Raw genomic sequence first — 19,931 nt, 5'->3', positions numbered from 1 at the left:
AACTTCAGTTTTACTTTATTGCCAGTAACTTTGCCATTCAGTGGAAAATCTGTCTGGTCATTTGAAGTCACTTTGGGCTTGATTAATACTAGGCTAATCACGCACAAGACAGGCCAATTTTGTAGTTATACCCAAAATATACCTTAAATTTGGCAAGACTAATCTTAATTTTAACCCAGATATTGCCAGTAAATCCCGTTTAAAAAAATTAAAAATTCATATTATTTCACTTATTTCACAAAGGCAAACGCAGGCAAAGATTCGGGCTTTTGTTTAGCAATCCGAAGACAATAAGTTCCAAAGGAAAATAAACTGTAGAAGCTGGTTTAAATCGAAGGTAGACGCAAAAAGCTGGAGTAACTCAGCGGGTCAGGCAGCATCTCTGGAGAGAGGAATGGGTGGCGTTTCGGGTCGAGACCTTTCTTCAGACTATTTACCTAGACCAGTGTTCTGGCAAATGGTGTACATGTCCCTGCGGGAAGCTTGCTTCAGCTCTGGTCCATGATGTTCTTCGTCTTCAACCTCCTCATCTCGTTCTCCTGAAATCAGAATCAGAATTACCTTTATTGTCATCCCAAAAAAAAGCAAGTCTTTTGGACGAGATTTCGTCACCCACAGAATGACAATGAAAATCTATTGCAATTAACTGTTCCACCAAGCACCCTACTTTACTGAATTTGACAACAAATTATGGATAATATCACAATGTTACCCTTTAGATTCATACTGCACACAAACGGTCCTTCAGCCCACTATGTCAATGGTGACCTTTTTCCCCCTTTAATTCCATTTGCCTGCATTAGCACAGCATCCCTCTATCTCTTGCCTATTTGTGTCTAAATGCCTCTTAAATGTAGCAATTGGATCCAATTCCACTGCCTCCTTGGACAGCACATACCAGATCTTCGCTGTCAACCAGATATCATAGAAACATAGAAAATAGGTGCAGGAGTAGGCCATACGGCCCTTCGAGCCTGCACCGCCATTCAATATGATCATGGCTGATCATCCAACTCAGTATCCCGTACCTGCCTTCTCTCCATACCCCTGATCCCTTTAGCCACAAGGGCCACATCTAACTCCTTCTTAAATATAGACAATAGACAATAGGTGCAGGAGTAGGCCATTCAGCCCTTCGAGCCAGCACCGCCATTCAATGCGATCATGGCTGATCACTCTCAATCAGTACCCCGTTCCTGCCTTCTCCCCATACCCCCTCACTCCGCTATCCTTAAGAGCTCTATCCAGCTCTCTCTTGAAAGCATCCAACGAACTGGCTTCCACTGCCTTCTGAGGCAGAGAATTCCACACCTTCACCACTCTCTGACTGAAAAAGTTCTTCCTCATCTCCGTTCTAAATGGCCTACCCCTTATTCTTAAACTGTGGCCCCTTGTTCTGGACTCCCCCAACATTGGGAACATGTTTCCTGCCTCTAATGTGTCCAATCCCCTAATTATCTTATACTTTTCAATAAGATCCCCCCTCATCCTTCTAAATTCCAGTGTATACAAGCCTAATTGCTCCAGCCTGTCAACATACTGGCCTGGCCTCAACTACCTTCTGTGGCAGGGAATTCCACAGATTCACCACTCTCTGTGTTAAAAAAAACTTTCTCATCTCGGTCCTAAAAGACTTCCCCCTTATCCTTAAACTGTGACCCCTTGTTCTGGACTTCCCCAACATCGGGAACAATCTTCCTGCATCTAGCCTGTCCAACCCCTTAAGAATTTTGTACGTTTCTATAAGATCCCCCCTCAATCTTCTAAATTCCAGCGAGTACAAGCCGAGTCTATCCAGTCTTTCTTCATATGAAAGTCCTGCCACAGAATCAACCAAATATCAGATAGTCAAGAGTGTTTTATTGTCATATGTCAATGGTGGAGTCGCAGGTAGATTGGGTGGTCAAAAAGGCTATTGGCACATTGGCCTTCATCAGCTAGAGTATTCAGTAGATAAGTTGGGAGGCCATGTTACAGTTGTGTAAGACGTAGGTGAGGCCGCATTTAGAGTATTGTGCAACAAGTTATAGGAAAGACGTTTAAAAACTGGAAATGATACAATAAAGATTCACAAGAATGTGGCCAGGACTAGAGGATGTGAGCTATAGGGAAAGGATGAGCAGGCTGGGACACTACTCCTTGGAGCACAGGAGGAGGAGGGGTGATCTTATAGAGGTGTATAAAATCATGAGGAATAGGTCGGGTAGATGCACAGTCTCTTGACCAGAGTAGGTGAATCGAGGACCAGAGGACTTTTAAAAAAAAGATTTTAGAGATACAGCGCAGAAACAGGCCCTTCGGCCCACCGGGTCCGCGCCGCCCAGCGATCCCCGCACACTAACACTATCCTACACCCACTAGGGACAATTTTTACATTTGCCCAGCCAATTAACCTACAAAATTGCACATCTTTGGAGTGTGGGAGGAAACCGAAGATCTCGGAGAAAACCCACGCAGGTCACGGGGAGAACGTACAAACTCCGTACAGTACAGCACCCGTAGTCAGGATCGGACCCGAGTGTCCGGCGCTGCATTCGTTGTAAGGCAGTAACTCTACCGCTGCGCCACCACAATAGGACATAGGTTTCAAGTTAAGGGAAACGATTTAATAGGAATCTGAGGGGTAACTTTTCCACACAAATAACAGGGACTATCCTAACATTTAAGAAACAGTTAAGACAGGTACATGGATAGGACAGATTTGGAGGGATATGGACCGAATGCAGGTAGCTGGGATACGCTGGCTGGTGTGGGCAAGTTGTGCCGAAGGGCCTGTTTCCATACTGTATCACTCTATATCCTGCAGACCGGCAGGTTTTTGGGACGTAGGAGGAGCCTGGAGCACCCGGAGGAAACCCACACGGTCAGAGAGAACATGCAAACTCCAGTCGGCACCCGACATCAGAATTGAACCCGGGTCTCTGGTGCCGTGAGGCAGCAGGACTACCAGCTGCACCACTCCGACGGGCCATACTGGGGCGACCAGGACTGCTGATTCACGTGCTGATGTAGGGAGGAAACAGATAGTGAATTTCCTGTGAGAAGCGAGACATACCAACCTTCCTCCTCATCCTCTCCAACTTGCTGACTCTTTTTGTATTTCTTCTTACTTGGTTTTAATGCATTTTGCATTTTTGGAATATCACGACCATAATACAACAAGAAGTGATTGTACACATCCCGCAGCTCATCTGTCGACTGTACGTCCTTCAGTCTGAAAAGATGGAAAGAGGGAATAATCACAGGACAAAGAAACAATCGAAACGTATAAGATTATTAAGGGGTTGGACACGTTAGAGGCAGGAAACATGTTCCCAATTTTGGGGGAGTCCAGAACAAGGGGCCACAGTTTAAGAATAAGGGGTAGGCCATTTAGAACTGAGACGAGGAAAAACTTTTTCAGTCAGAGAGTTGTGAATCTGTGGAATTCTCTGCCTCAGAAGGCAGTGGAGGCCAATTCTCTGAATGCATTCAAGAGAGAGCTGGATAGAGCACTTAAGGATAGCGGAGTCAGGGGGTATGGGGAGAAGGCAGGAACGGGGTACTGATTGAGAATGATCAGCCATGATCACATTGAATGGCGGTGCTGGCTCGAATGGCCGAATGGCCTCCTCCTGCACCTATTGTCTATTGTCTAAGAAGCAAAATTCACAGAAACAAATGCAGAAGGAAACACAAAAACAATCCGCGACTTAGCATCCTCAAATACAGTTGACAATTGGCTTCTTTAGTTTAGTTTAGAGATACAGCACGGAAACATGCCCTTCGGCCCACTGACCAGCGATCCCTGCGCATTAACGCTATCCTGCACACACGAGGGTCAATTTTACATTTACAACAAACCAACTGACCAACAAACCTGTACGTCTTTGGAGTGCGGGAGGAAATCGAAGATCTCTGAAAAAAACCCACACAGGTGACGGGGAGAACATAAAAACTTTGTACGGACAAGCACCAGTGGTCAGGATGGAACCCGGGTCTCAGGCACTGTGAGGCAGCTGCTCTACCGCTATGCCTCCGTGCCTCTCATTGACATCCATCAATTCAGTGAATGGCAGGGCCCTGGGGAGCGTTGTAGAGCAGAGGGATCTAGGGGTGCAGATTCCCTGAGAGTGGCCTTACAGGCAAGTAGGGTGCTAAAGGCAGCTCTTTGTACATTCGCCTTCATTAGTCAGGGTACAGAGTAAAGAGTTGGAACGTCATGTTGTACAAGACCCCGATGAAGCTGCAATTAGAGTATTGTGTTCAGTTTTGGTCACCCTGCGATAGCAAGGATGTCATTGAGGTGAAAATGGGCGCAGTGAAGATTTACAAGGATGTTGCCAAGACTCAAAGGTCTGAGCTATTGGGGGAAGATTGGGCAGGCGAGGACTTTATTCCTTCGACCTTAGAGGTGTATAAATTCATGGGGACAATATATATGTGTGTATATGCAAGTATATATATATATATACACACATACAATTTTTCTCGTTTATCATATTGTTTACAGTGTACTATTTTAAAACATAATTCTGTTGTGCTGCTGCAAGTAAGAATTTCAATGTCCTATCTGGGACATATGATAATAAAACACTCTTGACAAGGTTAGTGGGGAAAGATTTAATAGGAGCCCGAGGGGCAACTTTTTCCACTCAGAGGTGGTAGGTATATGGAATGAGCTGCCAGAGGAGGTAGTTGAGGCAGGGACTAGAACAACATTTACAAGCAGGTCCATGGATAGGAAAGGTTTACAGGGATAGGGGCCAAGTGCGGGAAGATGGGATTATAGACGGGGCATCGGTTGGCATGGGCAGGTTGGGCTGTATGATTCTATGACTCGAATCACACTGCACAACAATGAAATATTTAAATATTTAGGCAAAGATATATTTTAAATTGCAAATGACTTTCCAGGAAAGGCTAACAGGCTACGTGATAATATTGAGGGCAGCACGGTATCGCAGCAGTGGAGTTGCTGCCTCACAGCGCCAGAGACATGGGTTCAATCTTGACTACAGGTGCTGTCTGTACGGAGTTTGTGCGCTCTCCCTGTAACCACATGGGTTTTCTCCAGGTGCTTAGGTTTCCACCCACAACTCATAGAACGTACATGTTTGCAGCTTAATTCAGCTTTGGTAAAGATTGTAAATTGTCCCTAGTCTGTCGGATAGTGCCAGTGTGCGGGGATCGCTAGTTGGCGTGGACCCGGTGGGCCGAAGGGCCCGTTTCCACTTTTGTATCTCGAAACTAAACCTCTAAATGACATTAGGAGGTTACCTATCAATATCTGCAGTGTCAAGTGCTCGAACACCATCCGCCAGGGGCTTGTCGGGATCGGCAGAGATTTGCTCGTACTGGTACGCTTGCATCTTCTGGAATAGCCGGGCCAGGTTTTCTTTACGAGTCTTCAGCTGTGTCCACTGTAATGGACCATTGCAAAAGGTGACTCAAGCAGAACTGTGGAATATTCATCAGTGAACAAAAAAGAGATTCCAACAGGCCCAATAAGTGGGAGCAAAAACATAACAGCCAATTAATCCATGTACATTTCTCACCCAGACTTCTAAAGCATTAAAGACATAAAACATGGAACATGGAACAGTACAGCACTGGAACGGGCACTCCAGCCCAGAGTGTTTGTGCTGAACACGATGCCTAGCTGAACTGATCTCATCCGCCTGCACATGATCCATATCCCTCCACTTCCGTGTGCCTATCAAAAAGTCTCTTAAACACCACTATTGAAATCAATAAGCAGTACATCGTATGCAAACGCCCGATCTCGCTTTGCAGCCTCCCTGATTATGCTCTGATGTTGTATAATTAGTCCATTTGCCAAAAATAAAGGCACAAAACGCTGGAGTAACTCAGGCGGTCAGGCAGCATCTCTGGATAGGAATGGGTGACGTTTCGGGTCGAGACCCTTCTATTTAGACTGAGAGTCAGGGGAGAGGGAGTCAGGTAGATAAGGAAGTGTACGAGATCAAAAGTGAAGCAGATCAAGGAAAATGTAGAATAGATCATTGTTAGCTGGGAAAAGGTGACAACAAAACAACCAGAGATAAAATTTAATCACGGGGACAATCAGGCTGGTCGGAGAACTGGGAAGGGGGAGGGATGGAGAGAGAGGGAAAGCAAGGGTTACGAAGTTGGGGAAGTCAATATTCATACCGCCGAGTCCGAGTGGTTAATTATAACTATGAGAGACAAGTAAAAGCTAATTTATATATTTAAGAATTACCTGCATTTACCTTAATGTTCGTGATTACATAAATTTGGTTTACGTGATTTTAATTTTAATTTTTTAAATGTTAACTTATTAACTGATTTACTTTCATTTAGTTTCAAGACAGTGTGGAAACAGGGGCTCCGGCCCACTGAGTCCGCTCCGATCAGTGACCACCCACACACTGGTTCTATCTTACACGCATAGGGACAATTTTCCAGATGCCAATTAATCCACAAACCTGCACGTCTTTGGAATGTGGGAGGAAACCAGAGCACCCGGAAAAAACCCACGTGGTCACAGGAAAAACGTACAAAGTACCTGTGGTCAGGATTGAGCCTGGGGCTCTGGTGCTGTAAGGCAGCATCTCTACCATTATGCTCCCGTGCCAACCCCAAATAGTTTCTTTAAAACATACCATGTCTTTGACAAGCTGGACAAGCAGTGAAACCTGGGGGCATTATCCACACGTTAAAGTTGCACAGGCGGGACTTGTTCTGCTCTTCCACCACATCACATTGCACACAATGAGATAACATTGCTCAAGGCTCAGTCACTGTGGACGGCCTCTTTTATGGACTGTGACAGCTGCAATCAGCACGACAATACCAGGTGGAGTGAAAAAGCAGAGCGGCACAGTGGCGCAGTCGGTAGAACCTCTTCCTCGCAGTGCCAGAGGCCCGGGTTTGATTCTGACCTCAGTTGCTGCCTGTGTGGAGTTTGCACCTTCTCCCTGCGACTGTGTGTGTTTCCTCCGGGTGCTCCGATATTCCAAAGTTTACTCCCATATTCCAAAGACGTGCGGGTTTGTGGGTGAATTGGCCCTCTGTAAATTGCCCCTTGTGTGTAGGGAGTGGATGTGAAAGTCGGATAAAGATTTAGATATTTTAGATTTAGAGATACAGCGCAGAAACAGGCCCTTCGGCCCACCGGGTCTGCGCCGCATATTAACACTATCCTACACCCACTACGAACAATTTTTATATTTACCAAGCCAATTAACCTACGTACCTGTACGTCTTTGGAGTGTGGGAGAAAACCGTAGATCTCGGAGAAAACCCACGCAGGTCACGGGTTGAACGTACAAACTCCGTACAGACGGCGCCCGTAGTCAGGATCGAACCCGAGTCTCCGGCGCTGCATTCGCTGTAAGGCAGCAACTCTACCGCTGCGTCCCCCATTAACATAGAACTAGCGTGAACGGATGATCGACGGTCGGCCTGAAACGTCACCTATTCCTTTGCTGTCTGACCCGCTGGGTTACTCCAGCTTTTTGTGTCTATCTTCAGTGAGCCAAATATCCTGTTCCTGTGCTGTATCTTTCAAAACCAGTCAAACCCAAGAAGGAGGGGAAAGAATTGCAGTTGCCGGTTTAAATCGAAGGTAGACACAAAATGCTGGAGTAACTCAGCGGGTCGGGCAGCATCTTGGGAGAGAAGGAATGGGTGACGTTTCAGGTCGAGACCCTTCTTCAGACTGATGTTGAGACCCTTCTTCAGACTGATGTCAGGGGAGGGGATGGGCTCATCGCCCGCCCGCCCCCTCCCCTGACATCAGTCTGAAGAAGGGTCTCGACCCGAAACGTCACCCATTCCTTCTCTCCCGAGATGCTGCCTGACCCGCTGAGTTACTCCAGCAGTTTGTGTACACCCAAGAAGACAACATTGCAACTGGCAGTTCTCGACCAAGAACTGCAAAGCTATTGCAGTGGACCTTCTCGAGTTGGTGAAAGCTTCAGAGAACTGTATTCTGATATCTCCTGCTATCATTTTGATTAACGTAGGTCAGTTTTCAAACGACAATTGTCTTTCCAACCAATGAACAACAATTTTCGATGACTTAAAATTGTTCGTAACACGAAACTTGGTCGGTTTGAAACGCGAACCACCAACCTCTACCTTCTGAAGTTACTCCAGCATTTTGTGAATAAACCCCTACCTTCTCGTCCCACTGCCAGACCTTCCACAGGTCATTGATGTTCAGTTCCGGCTCCACATACTCCTTCCTGTAGAACGCAATGAAAGGCACCTAACCCAAGGAAATACGTTGTAAAACAAAACGAAGAAAAATATTCAATTAGAATCTGTCACGATAAAAACATCAGTACTACCACAAATATACAATGCTGCCCTCAACCACGATCTTTAAAGAAGACCACGACGTTTTCTATGTGTAAGAAGGAACTGCAGATACAGGGTGCTGCAAGACTTACGATGATGCTTCGACTTGGAATTCTCTGCCTCAGAAGGCAGTGGAGGCCAATTCTCTGAATGCATTCAAGAGAGAGTCAGATAGAGCTCTTAAGGATAGCGGAGTCAGGGGGTATGGGGAGAAGGCAGGAACGGGGTACTGATTGAGAATGATCAGCCATGATCACATTGAATGGTGGTGCTGGCTCGAAGGGCTGAATGGCCTCCTCCTGCACCTATTGTCTGTTGACTTACGATATTTCGACTTTCGATGGTGCAAACGCTGGGCAACGGCAGTGACCCCGTAGCGAGCTGGCCACGTGATCGGATGCATTAAATGCATTCGACTTACGATATTTTTGGTTTACGATGGGTTTCTCGGAACGAAAACCCCATCGTAAGTTGAGGAGCACCTCTACTGGTTTAAACTCAAGACAAGACTCAAAATTCCTGAGTAACTCAGCGGGGCAGGCAGCATCTCTGTTTAGAAGGAAGAGGTGACGTTTCGGGTCGAGACCCTCCTTCAGTCTTAAGAAGGGTCGACCACCCTTCTTCAGATCCGAATCGTCACCCATTCCTTCTGCCTGTCCCGCTGAGTTACTCCAACATTTTGTGCGTATAAAACACTTTCTACGCTGGTTCAAATCATATCAACGTTTTATGCTCTTAAACAATATCTTTAATAAATAATTGCATACGATAGTTTATCAGAATTATTAATCAACTTTGGGCGGTTTAGTCAAGCAGTAGAATGCAGAAATACCTCAAAGTGCTGGTTCCTCATAAAATTGAGTGCTTCTTTTATCTTCTGGATAGTTGCCGGACCTTTTCGACTGAAGTTGCTAATTCCCTGGCCACGTTCCAGGTATTCAGAACTCTCCTATGACAATAAAGTCAGAAGTTTGGGTGTCAAGAACTTACTCCCAAAAGCAAACCATATTCATCTTGCAAATTGACCTTGCAGCAAAAGTCAGGGCTGCTTAATATTTCTTCAGACAGTGACATCTTCAGTAGTTTGTTTAAAAATATAACAACAGACGGAGGCAGTACAAATTAGTTCTTCAATACCTAGGAATCAATAAAACACTTCTGCGTTCGATGTAAAAAGATCCTCAGGTGTTGGAATTTTGCAAGGAACACAAAGTGCTGGAGTAACTCAGTGGGTCAGGCAGCATCTCTGGAGGACATGGATAGGTGACGTTTCAGGTTGGGACCCTTCGAGACCGCTGAAGGGTCTCCAGTGTGAAGAAGGGTCCCGACTTGAAACGGCACCCATCCACGCCCCCTAGAGATGCTACCTGACCCACTAAGTTACTCCAGCACTTTGTGTCTTGAGTTTTTGAATTTGAGTTTCCCTGGAAGCCAGCTCAATATAAACGAATTGTGCAAAATAGAAGGGCTTAAACTAACCTCAGGTGATTTCAACTGCAGTGCTTGCTTAGAGGGCAGAGGGAGAATTGCCATAAATCATGCAGACTGACAAACCTACGTCAGAAAAACAATTTGAATCACAGATGGTCAATTTGATCCATGCTGCCTGTGTTGGAAAAGACCTTGTCTTCACTCATATTCCTCCATTCCTTTCCCATAGCCACGCATAGATTGCATTGCGTTCACTAAAACACAGTGCTTCCTTTATTTTCTAAATATTAGCTGGGTCTTTTCAGCTTAAGTTGCTAATACCCTGGCCATGTTCCTGGTATTTAGAGCTTTCCTGTCATCTTAAATCTTTCCATCACAGAGGCTGCCAAAACAGGTTGTGGAAGCAGTGATTTCCCAGCAATTTTCCACTCTTTCTCTCAGCAGTGCATTCAGATCATAATTTAATTTAGTTTGCAAAAGTGTTGTCATCTTGCATCTGGTTGGGATACCACAATCTGCATCTCACGATGAATGACGACGCGCTGCCACTGTTGCCCGGAGTACTGGCGCTCCTCATCCATGGCATCATTCCAGTCAATTTCCACCACGCCCCCCCTCCAAGATCTTGCCATGTCTTGTCAAGAATGGTGCCCAACAATGGGAATAATAGTCAGATGGAGGATTAAGCAACAATTCACAGCAATGTACCATTATCCTATTTGGGTACGTCGTCCAAGTTCATCTCGATTCATTCTTGCATACTTTAACCGTAACGATTTGGCTATGTGCCTCCATCAACGTTTGTGCTGATGGCTAAAATGGAGGGTCAGATGCAGAGAAAGTAAAATGCATTCACTGGAGAAGGAGGAGGATACTGAAACGTTTATTCCATGACATAGGTGGCTTCTGTTTCACGGATTTAGTCATAGGGAATCGTAAGCATCATACAGCATGAAACTGTATGGCCCAACTTATCCTTTGGCCCAACTTGCCCATGTCGACCAAGGCACTCCATCTACGCTAGTCCCATCTGCCCCTGTCTACTAGTGTAGCTGGGATATGTTGGTCGACGTGGGCGAGTTGGGCCGAAGGACCTGTTTCCAAAATATAGTTAACATAAAATGCTTGCACAAAATACAACTATGACCATATTTTAGAAATCACAAGAAAACAGATTTTCAACAGTGGGTGTCAGAGGTTATGAGGAGAAGGCAGGAGAATGGGGTTAGGAGGGAGAGATAGATCAGCCATGATTGAATGGCGGAGTAGACTTGATGGACCGAATGGCCTAACTCTGCTCCTGTCACTTATGATGTTATGAAAATAGATCTGGACTGCCAACCTGCAATGAAATGGTGGGCGTTGAGAAGGAATGTCTGTAAATCCACTCGGACTCTTCTTCTAGTTCGTCATCTTCACAGGGCTTGACTGGAATGGAACGAAGCTGTGGAAAGAGAATTTCATTTTGACCACTGTAGGCATTTGGTTTTATTAGCCCATGTTAAATATTAGGAGGATTAAATATAACCGGGTGGGGCAAAAACTTGCTTGGTGGCACATCGGTAGAGTTGCTTCCTCACAGCGCCAGGAACCCGGGTTCCATCCTGACTATGGGTGGCATATGTACAGTTTGTACATCCTCCCCGTGACCTGCGTGGGTTTACTCCGGGAAGCTCCAGTTTCCCCCCCCACCACACTCCAAAGACGTAAAGGTTTGTAAGCTAATTGGCTTGGTATAAATGTAAATTGTCCCTAGCGTGTTTGGAACTATCGCTAGTGTGCGGGGATTGCTGGTCGGAGTGGAAGGGCCTGTTTCCGCGCTACATCTCTAGACTAAACTAAAACTATATGCAACAAAATTCAAATGAATCCCGAGAAACTATTTTTGCATTGACTGATCATCTGCTATTGCTCTGGATGCCGGCGATGGGTCTTCTGTAGTGATGTTTGGTAGAAAATCCACTCAAACTGACTCAGCAAGGTTTAAAGAAGGTATTTATTCACAAAATGCTGGAGTAACTCAGCAGGTCAGACAGCATCTCGGGAGAGAAGGAATGGGTGACGTTTCGGGTCGAGACCCTTCTTCAGTCTGAAGACCCGAAACGTCACCCATTCCTTCTCTCCCGAGATGCTGCCTGACCTGCTGAGTTACTCCAGCATTTTGTGAATAAATACCTTCGATTTGTACCAGCATCTGCAGTTATTTTCTTATACCAAGGTTTAAAGAAGGATGCTGTGTATCTAAGCAGGTTGCTTAGACGTTGCCTTTACCGACCCATCATTTCGCGTCAGCACGGTGGCGCAGAGGTAGAGCTGCTGCCTCACAGCGCCAGAGACGCAGGTTCAATCCTGACTACGGGCGCTGACTGTACGCAGTTTGTACGTTCTCCCTGCGACTGCGTGGGTTTTCTCCAGGTGCTCCGGTTCTCTCCCACACTCCAAAAGACGTACTGGTTTGTAGGTTAATTGGTTTAGGTAAAATCGTAAATGGTCCCTCGTGTTAGTGTGCGGGGATTGCTTGTCGGCGGGGGCTCGATGGGCCTGTTTCCTCGCTGTCTACAGTCTAAATCTGCCATCCAACACCCCCATTGATTGTAACCGCCGGTCACTTGCCAGGCTTTGCCCTGCCCCACCTCTCATTTCCAGCTCCCCCCCCCGCTTAATGCAATCAGTATGAAGATGAGCCCCCACCTGATGCATGCGTGGCCTGGCCATTCCCTTCCCAGGTGCCGCCTGACCCGCTGAGTTACTCTGGCACTATGTGCTTCATACAAGAGGCACACTGACCTGGAATCTCTCGGGCATGTCTGTGACTCTGATCTCGTTGTCCTGGTCCGTCAGATGGCTGCTCTCCAGCTCACTGGGCTCATAGATCTCAAAGATGCTCCGCCGGCTAACACGTTTTTTGGTGGTTTTCTTCGGACGGACCCTTGTTTCGCCTTCACCCAACTCCTCATCTTCAAACTCGTATTCCTCCTCCATTTCCTCATCGTATTCATTGTACTTTTCAAATTCGTCATAATCAAAATCCACTCCGAAGATCTCCTGAGCTTCTTGAAGAGCACTGCAATTAAAATGAAAATACATTTTAAAAACTGGTGCAGAAAGCAGTTTAACAACTCAGCTGGATAAAACACACACCCGCGCTGATTTTACTTTAGAGATACAGCGCAGAAACAGGCCCTTCGGACCACCGAGTCCACGCCGACCAGCAATCCCCTGTACACTAGCACTATCCTGCACACACAAGGGACGATTTACAACTTTTACCAAAGCCAATTAACCTACAAACCTGCACGTCTTTGGAGTGTGGGAGGAAACCGAAGCTCCCGGAGAAAGCCCACGCGGCCATAGGGAGAACGTACAAGCTCCGCACAGACAGCGCTCGTAGTCAGAATCGATCCCGGGTCTCTGGTGCTGTGAGGCAGCAACTCGACTGCTGCGCCACCGTGCTGGTTGTCACATCGACAGTTTGTCATGTCGTAATGTATGACAAAGATTAAGAAACATTTAGACAGGTTTATGGACGGGACAAGTTTGGAGGGATACAGGCCAAACGCAGGCAGGTGGGACTAGTGTAGATGGGACACGTTGGTCGATGTGGGCAAGTTGGGCCGAAGGGCCTGTTTCCGCGCTGTCTAAAGTTGTAGGTCAAGGGTAGACATCCTGGCCAGGGCAGGGCAGCATCAGTGGCTGGGTGGATGGCCTTGATGCCACCAGGGAAAAGCCTCAGTGAGCAGTCATTCACCATGTGTGGGGCGGTCTGGTCTGGTCTGGATATCACAAGCAGGGCTGTCCGTCTGTCATCCCCCACTTGTGCAGGTGATGGGCTGTTCTTGCATGGAGGGTGCGGATCCTGTTAATGGTTAGCCATTGCTTGCGATGGAGGTCAAATCCCGGTGGTTTCACTGTGGGGTCTGTGATCACCTCTCCGTTGTTGGCGTGGGCATCTTTCCAGACTCTGCGCCACTCAGTCTCGGGGTCAAAGTCTTCCAGGGATTTGGCCGAAGACCAGAAGAGTTTGCGTTTCCGCGCTGTGAGACTCTATGATAACCTAACATGGAAGGTCTTGCTATATCTCTAAAGTAAGGTCTAAAATGCTTTCTTAGTGTTTTCTTCGTTACACAGGACCGAGCGCTGGACAGCTTGTGTTAATTTTCCACAGCAGAATATTACTCACGCATCAGTGTACCCGGGGAACTTCCTCTTCCATTTTGGCTTCTTAAGCGGCTGCCCGTCATCATCAACAATGAAGTCATCGATATCTACGATAAAGGCACAATCAATTTAGAAGTAATCTCAATTCTGTTCCTTCGTTCTCTTGAATCAGAATGATACAGTAATGAAACAAGCTCTACACTCGCTGAGTCCACACTGACCATCAAGCACCCATTTACATTAAAGGTAGACACAAAATGCTGGAGTAACTCTGCAGGTCAGGCAGCATCTGGGGAGAGAAGGAATGGGTGACGTTTCGGGTCGAGACCCTTCTGCAGACTGATGTCAGGGGAGGGGGCGGGACGCCCTCCAAAGAAGGGTCTCGACCCAAAACGTCACCCATTCCTTCTCTCCTGAGATGATGCCTGACCCGCTGAGTTACTCCAGCATTTTGTGTCCACCTTCGATTTAAACCACCACCTGCAGTTCTTTCCTACCTATTTACATTATTCCTACATGAATCCCATTTTCCTATTCCCTAATTCCATGTTACAGGAAGGATGTTGTCGCTGGTACAGGGTACAGAGAGGATGTAGCCAGGACCCGAGGGTTGGAGGTATCGGGAGAGGATGAGCAGGCTGGGAGCGCAGGGAGATGCGTTTCCCAGAGAGGTGTATAAAACTATGAGAGGAATAGATTGGGTGGACGCACAGAGTCAATGGCCCAGAGTTGGGGAACTGAGAACCAGAAGACATAGGTTTAAGGTGGAGGGGAAAAGATTTAATAGGAATCTGAGGGGTAACTTTCTCACAAAAAAGGGTGGTGGGTGGATGGAACGAGCTGCCAGAGAAGGTTGTTGAGCCAGGGACTATTGCAACGTTTAAGAAACAATCAGACAGGTACATCGATAGGACAGGTTTGGAGAGATATGGGCCAAACGCAGGCAGATGGGACTAGTGTAGATGGGACATGTTGGTCGGTGTGGGCACATTGGGCCAAAGGGCCTGTTTCCACACTGTATGACTCCATGACCCAATGACTGTAATTCCCCATCAACTTCTCCCCGATTCCACCGAGACACCAGGTAGCGTTTAGAGATCAGTTGGGTATACCTCAGCTTGTGTAATCTGCCAATGCAGACAGCACTGTGATTGTGCTATACATTTTTGAAATGGTTCTGCAGAATGGCGTGAAGTTGACAGAAAATCATAGCACAGGGCAGAATTATCGAGATGTTAATTCAATAAGAAATACGGCATTGTGGCGCAGCTAGTCGAGGTGCAGCCTCACATCACCAGAGACCCAGGTTTGATCCTAGCACTTGGGTGTATCTGCGTGGAGTTTGTACATTCTCCCTGTGATTGCACGGGGTTCCTCCGACGTCTCAAACACGTGCAGGTTTGTAGAATAGTCGGCCTCTAAACTGCCCCCCGCGCGTAGGGATTGGATGTGAAAGTTGGATAACATAGAACTCAGGGTGGCGCGGTGGAACAGCGGTAGAGTTGCTGCCTTACAGGGCTACAGGGCTGGGTTAAGTCCCCAATACGGGTGCTGTCCTGTTTGTACGTTCTCCCCGTGACCGCGTGGGTTTTCTCCGAGACCTTCCTCCCACACCACAAAGACATGCAGGTTTGTAGGTTAACTGGGTTGGTATCAGTGTAAGATTGTCCCTAGCGTGTATAGGGTAGTGTTATTGTGCGTGGATCGCTGGTCGGTGCGGACTCGGTGGGCCGATGGGCCTGTTTCCCTGCTGTGTCTCTAAACTACATTAAACTAAACTAAACTAGCGTGAAGGGGTAAACGATGGTTGGACTCGGTGGGCCAAAAGGGCTGTTTCCATGCCGTACGTCTAAACAAAAACTAATCTATGAATAACTACATGCCAAACGCATCTTGTATCTAGGAAACAACAACAGTTAATTTTATTTAATCGAAAACAAGTGGCAAATGTAAAGTGTGGGGAGGTGAGGGATTTAATTTTCTCGAGTTATGAAACACAAGTGCAACGTATTAGACATTGCAACTTTGCAGCAAGCATTTTGGCTCAAGCTGTCTGCTTTAGTGCCGACACTAAAATGCCCCCAATGTTGGGGGAGTCCAGAACCAGGGGCCACAGTTTAAGAATAAGGGGTAGGCCATTTAGAACTGAGATGAGGAAAAACTTTTTCAGTCAGAGAGTTGTGAATTTGTGGAATTCTCTGCCTCAGCGGGCAGTGGAGGCCAATTCTCTGAATGCATTCAAGAGAGAGCTAGATAGAGCTCTTAAGGATAGCGGAGTCAGGGGGGTATGGGGAGAAGGCAGGAACGGGGTACTGATTGAGAATGATCAGCCATGATCACATTGAATGGCGGTGCTGGCTCGAAGGGCCGAATGGCCTCCTCCTGCACCTATTGTCACTCCAGATTCTCCCACCTCATTCAATCCAATCTTAAAACAATCTCTGAAAATAGCAATGAATATATTCTAAATTTTGTTTGATTGTAATTTCAATTTCTGTAATGAATGAGGTAGGAAAGTCCAAGAGAGTTCTCTTTTCTGAACGGGGACCATTTATCCTCAGAGAAAGCAATCGATTGGGCATGTCAATTAAGAAGGAAGACAGAAAATGCTGGAGTAACTCGGCGGGTCAGACAGCATCTCGGGAGAGAAGGAATGGGTGACGTTTCGGGTCGAGACCCTTCTTCAGACTGATGTAGAGACCCTTCTTCAGACTGACATCAGTCTGAAGAAGGGTCTCGACCCGATACGTCACCCATTCATTCCTTCCCTCCCGAGGTGCTGCCTGACCCGCTGAGTTACTCTAGTATTTTGTGTCTACCTTCGATTTTAACCGGCATCTGCAGATATTTCCCTACTCAATTAAGGAGTTCAGCAATGAGGCTGGGAGATCTGAGCCCATTTGCTTCCTCACACATAGAGGCACAGCCCAAGAGTACCTGATTCCTCCTCCTCTTCCTCCTCTTCTTCCTCAGGGGCCACGACGGGGACTTCCACCTGCTCTCCTTCCTCCCCTTCATACTCCGGGAACAGTTCGTCGGCAATCGCCTCCTTCTCGTGTCCCTTCTTGGCCGTTTCTTCCTCCTCTTCGTCTTCGTCATCAGATACTTTCTTCACACGTCGGAATTTTTGCTGCTGAAAAAGTTATTCACACAATTTAAAGAATTGAAAATCTATGTTAGACAATAGACAATAGGTGCAGGAGGAGGCCATTCGGCCCTTCGAGCCAGCACCGCCATTCAATGTGATCATGGCTGATCATTCTCAATCAGTACCCCGTTCCTGCCTTCTCCCCATACCCCCTTTTCTAACCAAACTAACTGAACAATTGGGAACCATATTCTGCACCCCTCTATCTTCTCCCATGCTTTAACTATTGTTCTTGAGTTTGATTTGATTGTGTTGACATTTATCTGATCTGTTTGGATAGCATCCAAAACAAAGGTTCTCACTTAATAATAGACTAAAACCTAAACCTATAAACTAATTCAATTGTACATTCTCCCCGTGACCTGCGTGGGTTTTCTCCGAGATCTTCGATTTCCTCCCACACTCCAAAGACGTGCAGGTTTGTAGGTTAATTGACTGGGTAATATGTAAAAATTGTCCCTAGTGTGTGTAGGATAGTGTAATGTGCGGGGATCGCTGGGCGGCGCGGACTCGGTGGGCCGAAGGGCCTGTTTCTGCGCTGTATTTCTAAATCTAAATCTAAAAAAACACAGCTTTAAATCAGAGATGGGCTGCACTGAGGATTCTGTCAGACATAGCAACTGGCTGAAAGGATTGAAAGCTGCTTATAATAAAACACATTAAAAATATTTTTTTCTTTTTGTACTAAAGGGCTAATCTGAAGACGCTTACTTTTAGTACAATTGACATTCAAGATAAGAAGAATGCTGAAAGATCACAACTGTCATGAAGAAAATAATTTGTAGTTGCACCTTCTTTTTGTCATCGTCCCCAAGTGTCGTGCCTCAGTAAATTAGATTTTAAAAACAGCAGCCTGAATGGATTCTACACAAGATATCTCACACCTTTGGACAAAGGTCATTAGAAGGAGGACAAAAGCAACAGAAATGTTGAGAAAGGTGTCCTCCAGAGATGTTGCCTGACCCACTGATTTACTGCAGGACGTTGTAATTATCTCTCGAGATTCTGCACCGACCAGCGATCCCGAACACTACCACCGTCCCACACACTGGGGACAATTTACAATTATACCAAGCCAAATAACCTACAAACCTCTTTGTGTTTGGAGCGTGGGAGAAAACTGGAGCACCCGGAGAAAACCTACACAGGTCACGGGAAGAACGTACAAACTCCATACAGACAGCACCCGTGGTCAGGGTCAAACCCAGGCAACAACTCTACCGCTGCGCCACCCCATCTGTCAGCCTGAAATATGTTACTATCCTCCTAACTGCAAACAGCATTTAAGTTTCTTGACTTCGTCATACTTTAAACTGCTTGGTATATCCAAATTCAGGGCATTTGATGCAATGATTCTAATGTTGACTCCCGGAGAACACCACTGTTTACATTCTCGGCAGAACAACAACTAACCATTCACCACTACTCTGCTTTCTGTCCTGCAGCCAATGTGACCCCATGGGCTGTAATGTTGTCAACAAGTATATCACGTGAAGATACATCAAATGACCTTTGGAAGCTTGCTTCAGCTTCATCAATCCTCTCCTCAATTCAAAGATCTGGTTAATTCAAATATGGCTAAAGCAATTACTTGGAGCTGTTAACTGCACGAGGGGAGAGGGAGTTGAAGAGATATTATACGGAATTATCTTTCTCGTTTCCAAACAGATGCATTTGCCTTTTACCAATTGTGTGTAGAGGTGCATTGGGCCACATAGGCATCACTACATCATTAGGCATTACTGCAGGATATGGATCATGCGCACACAGAGATTAGTTCAACTTGGCATTATGTTCAGCATGGATATTGTAAGTCGAAGGGCCTGTTCCTGTGCTGTACTGTTCATTGTGTAGGAAAAAAAACTGAGATGCTGGTTTAAATCGAAGGCAGACACAAAATGCTGGAGTAACTCAGCGGGCCAGGCAGCATCTCAGGAGAGGAGGAACAGGTGACGTTTCAGATCAAGACCCATCTTCAGACTGTACTGTTCTATGTTCTATCTACGTGGGAAATATGTGCAGAGCCAGGTGGCCGTGGGCAGATCTCGTACACAGGCCCACCAACGATTTTCCGGCACCCTTGGTTCCCAGGGCATTCCTGGATTATCACTTTTGCCGGGCCAACGGAGGTCACAGCCTCCGAGAGGAGTCCAACCGTACCGGAACGTTCCGCCTAGGCCGCGCGCCGAGATACCGACCCGCAAAGCCGGCCTCGGAAGTCGGCTGTGTGAACGGATCTGCCAGTACCAGAGTACCCGGCCGCGGGGGGGCAAATTCCACCCGCCGATCGGCCACGGCGGTCTCGAGATCAGCCGCCTCACCCGGCCTGGGCGCCACACTTTCGGGGGGACTTCCGCAGAGAGGGGTGGGGGGGGGGGGATTTCAAGTGCACTCTAGTAATTTTGTCCGAATTAAAAGGGCGCGCCGGACCACAAGTTGCCAGAAAATCGGCGGTGGACCTGTACATCAATTTATTTATTTGTTTGTTTTTCCGAGGAGTTTTTTTTTTGTTATAAAGGCCGAAAGTACTGTTCAAATTTTCAGAGGCTAGCAGTCACCACCACGAAAGACGGTGAGCCGAGGCCATTTTCCGCCTGTAAATGTGAGTAATTATGTGAAGGCTGTTCTGTGCAGCGTATTCAAGGCTAATTGATTAGTTGGCGTTGGAAAGCAGACAGATAAGAGTAAACATTGTCCACGCAGAACATCCGAATCTGCGGGAAACCGGACGTGGGAACAGCTGAACAGAGAGACGGACAAGGCAGCTGCAGGGCTGCACAACAGTGTGGCCTCGAGAGTTTTGTGGCATGACGAGTGATCATTACAGCCCATTGCATTCATGCTCAAACTCTCCTCACCGCTCCGC

At 46.8% G+C, this 19,931-nt stretch overlaps 1 protein-coding gene across 1 annotated transcript in view; it reads right to left on the bottom strand.

Annotated features, from left to right (window-relative positions):
* supt6h (SPT6 homolog, histone chaperone and transcription elongation factor) overlaps positions 1-19,931 on the bottom strand; it is an 82,078-nt gene that overhangs the window by 50,208 nt on the left and 11,939 nt on the right. The window contains exons 5-13 of the mRNA XM_078422569.1: positions 16,855-17,050; positions 13,940-14,024; positions 12,547-12,823; positions 11,102-11,203; positions 9,161-9,277; positions 8,147-8,236; positions 5,260-5,402; positions 3,060-3,214; positions 438-539 (exon numbers count right to left, since the gene is read on the bottom strand). Of these exons, the coding sequence (XP_078278695.1) occupies positions 438-539; positions 3,060-3,214; positions 5,260-5,402; positions 8,147-8,236; positions 9,161-9,277; positions 11,102-11,203; positions 12,547-12,823; positions 13,940-14,024; positions 16,855-17,050 (1,267 nt within the window). The remainder of the gene's footprint in view (positions 1-437; positions 540-3,059; positions 3,215-5,259; positions 5,403-8,146; positions 8,237-9,160; positions 9,278-11,101; positions 11,204-12,546; positions 12,824-13,939; positions 14,025-16,854; positions 17,051-19,931) is intronic.

The sequence above is a fragment of the Rhinoraja longicauda genome, chromosome 26 (genome assembly GCF_053455715.1).
Source record: "Rhinoraja longicauda isolate Sanriku21f chromosome 26, sRhiLon1.1, whole genome shotgun sequence".
In the NCBI taxonomy this organism is placed as follows: domain Eukaryota; kingdom Metazoa; phylum Chordata; class Chondrichthyes; order Rajiformes; family Arhynchobatidae; genus Rhinoraja; species Rhinoraja longicauda.
This window is presented reverse-complemented; position numbering and strand designations above follow the sequence as displayed.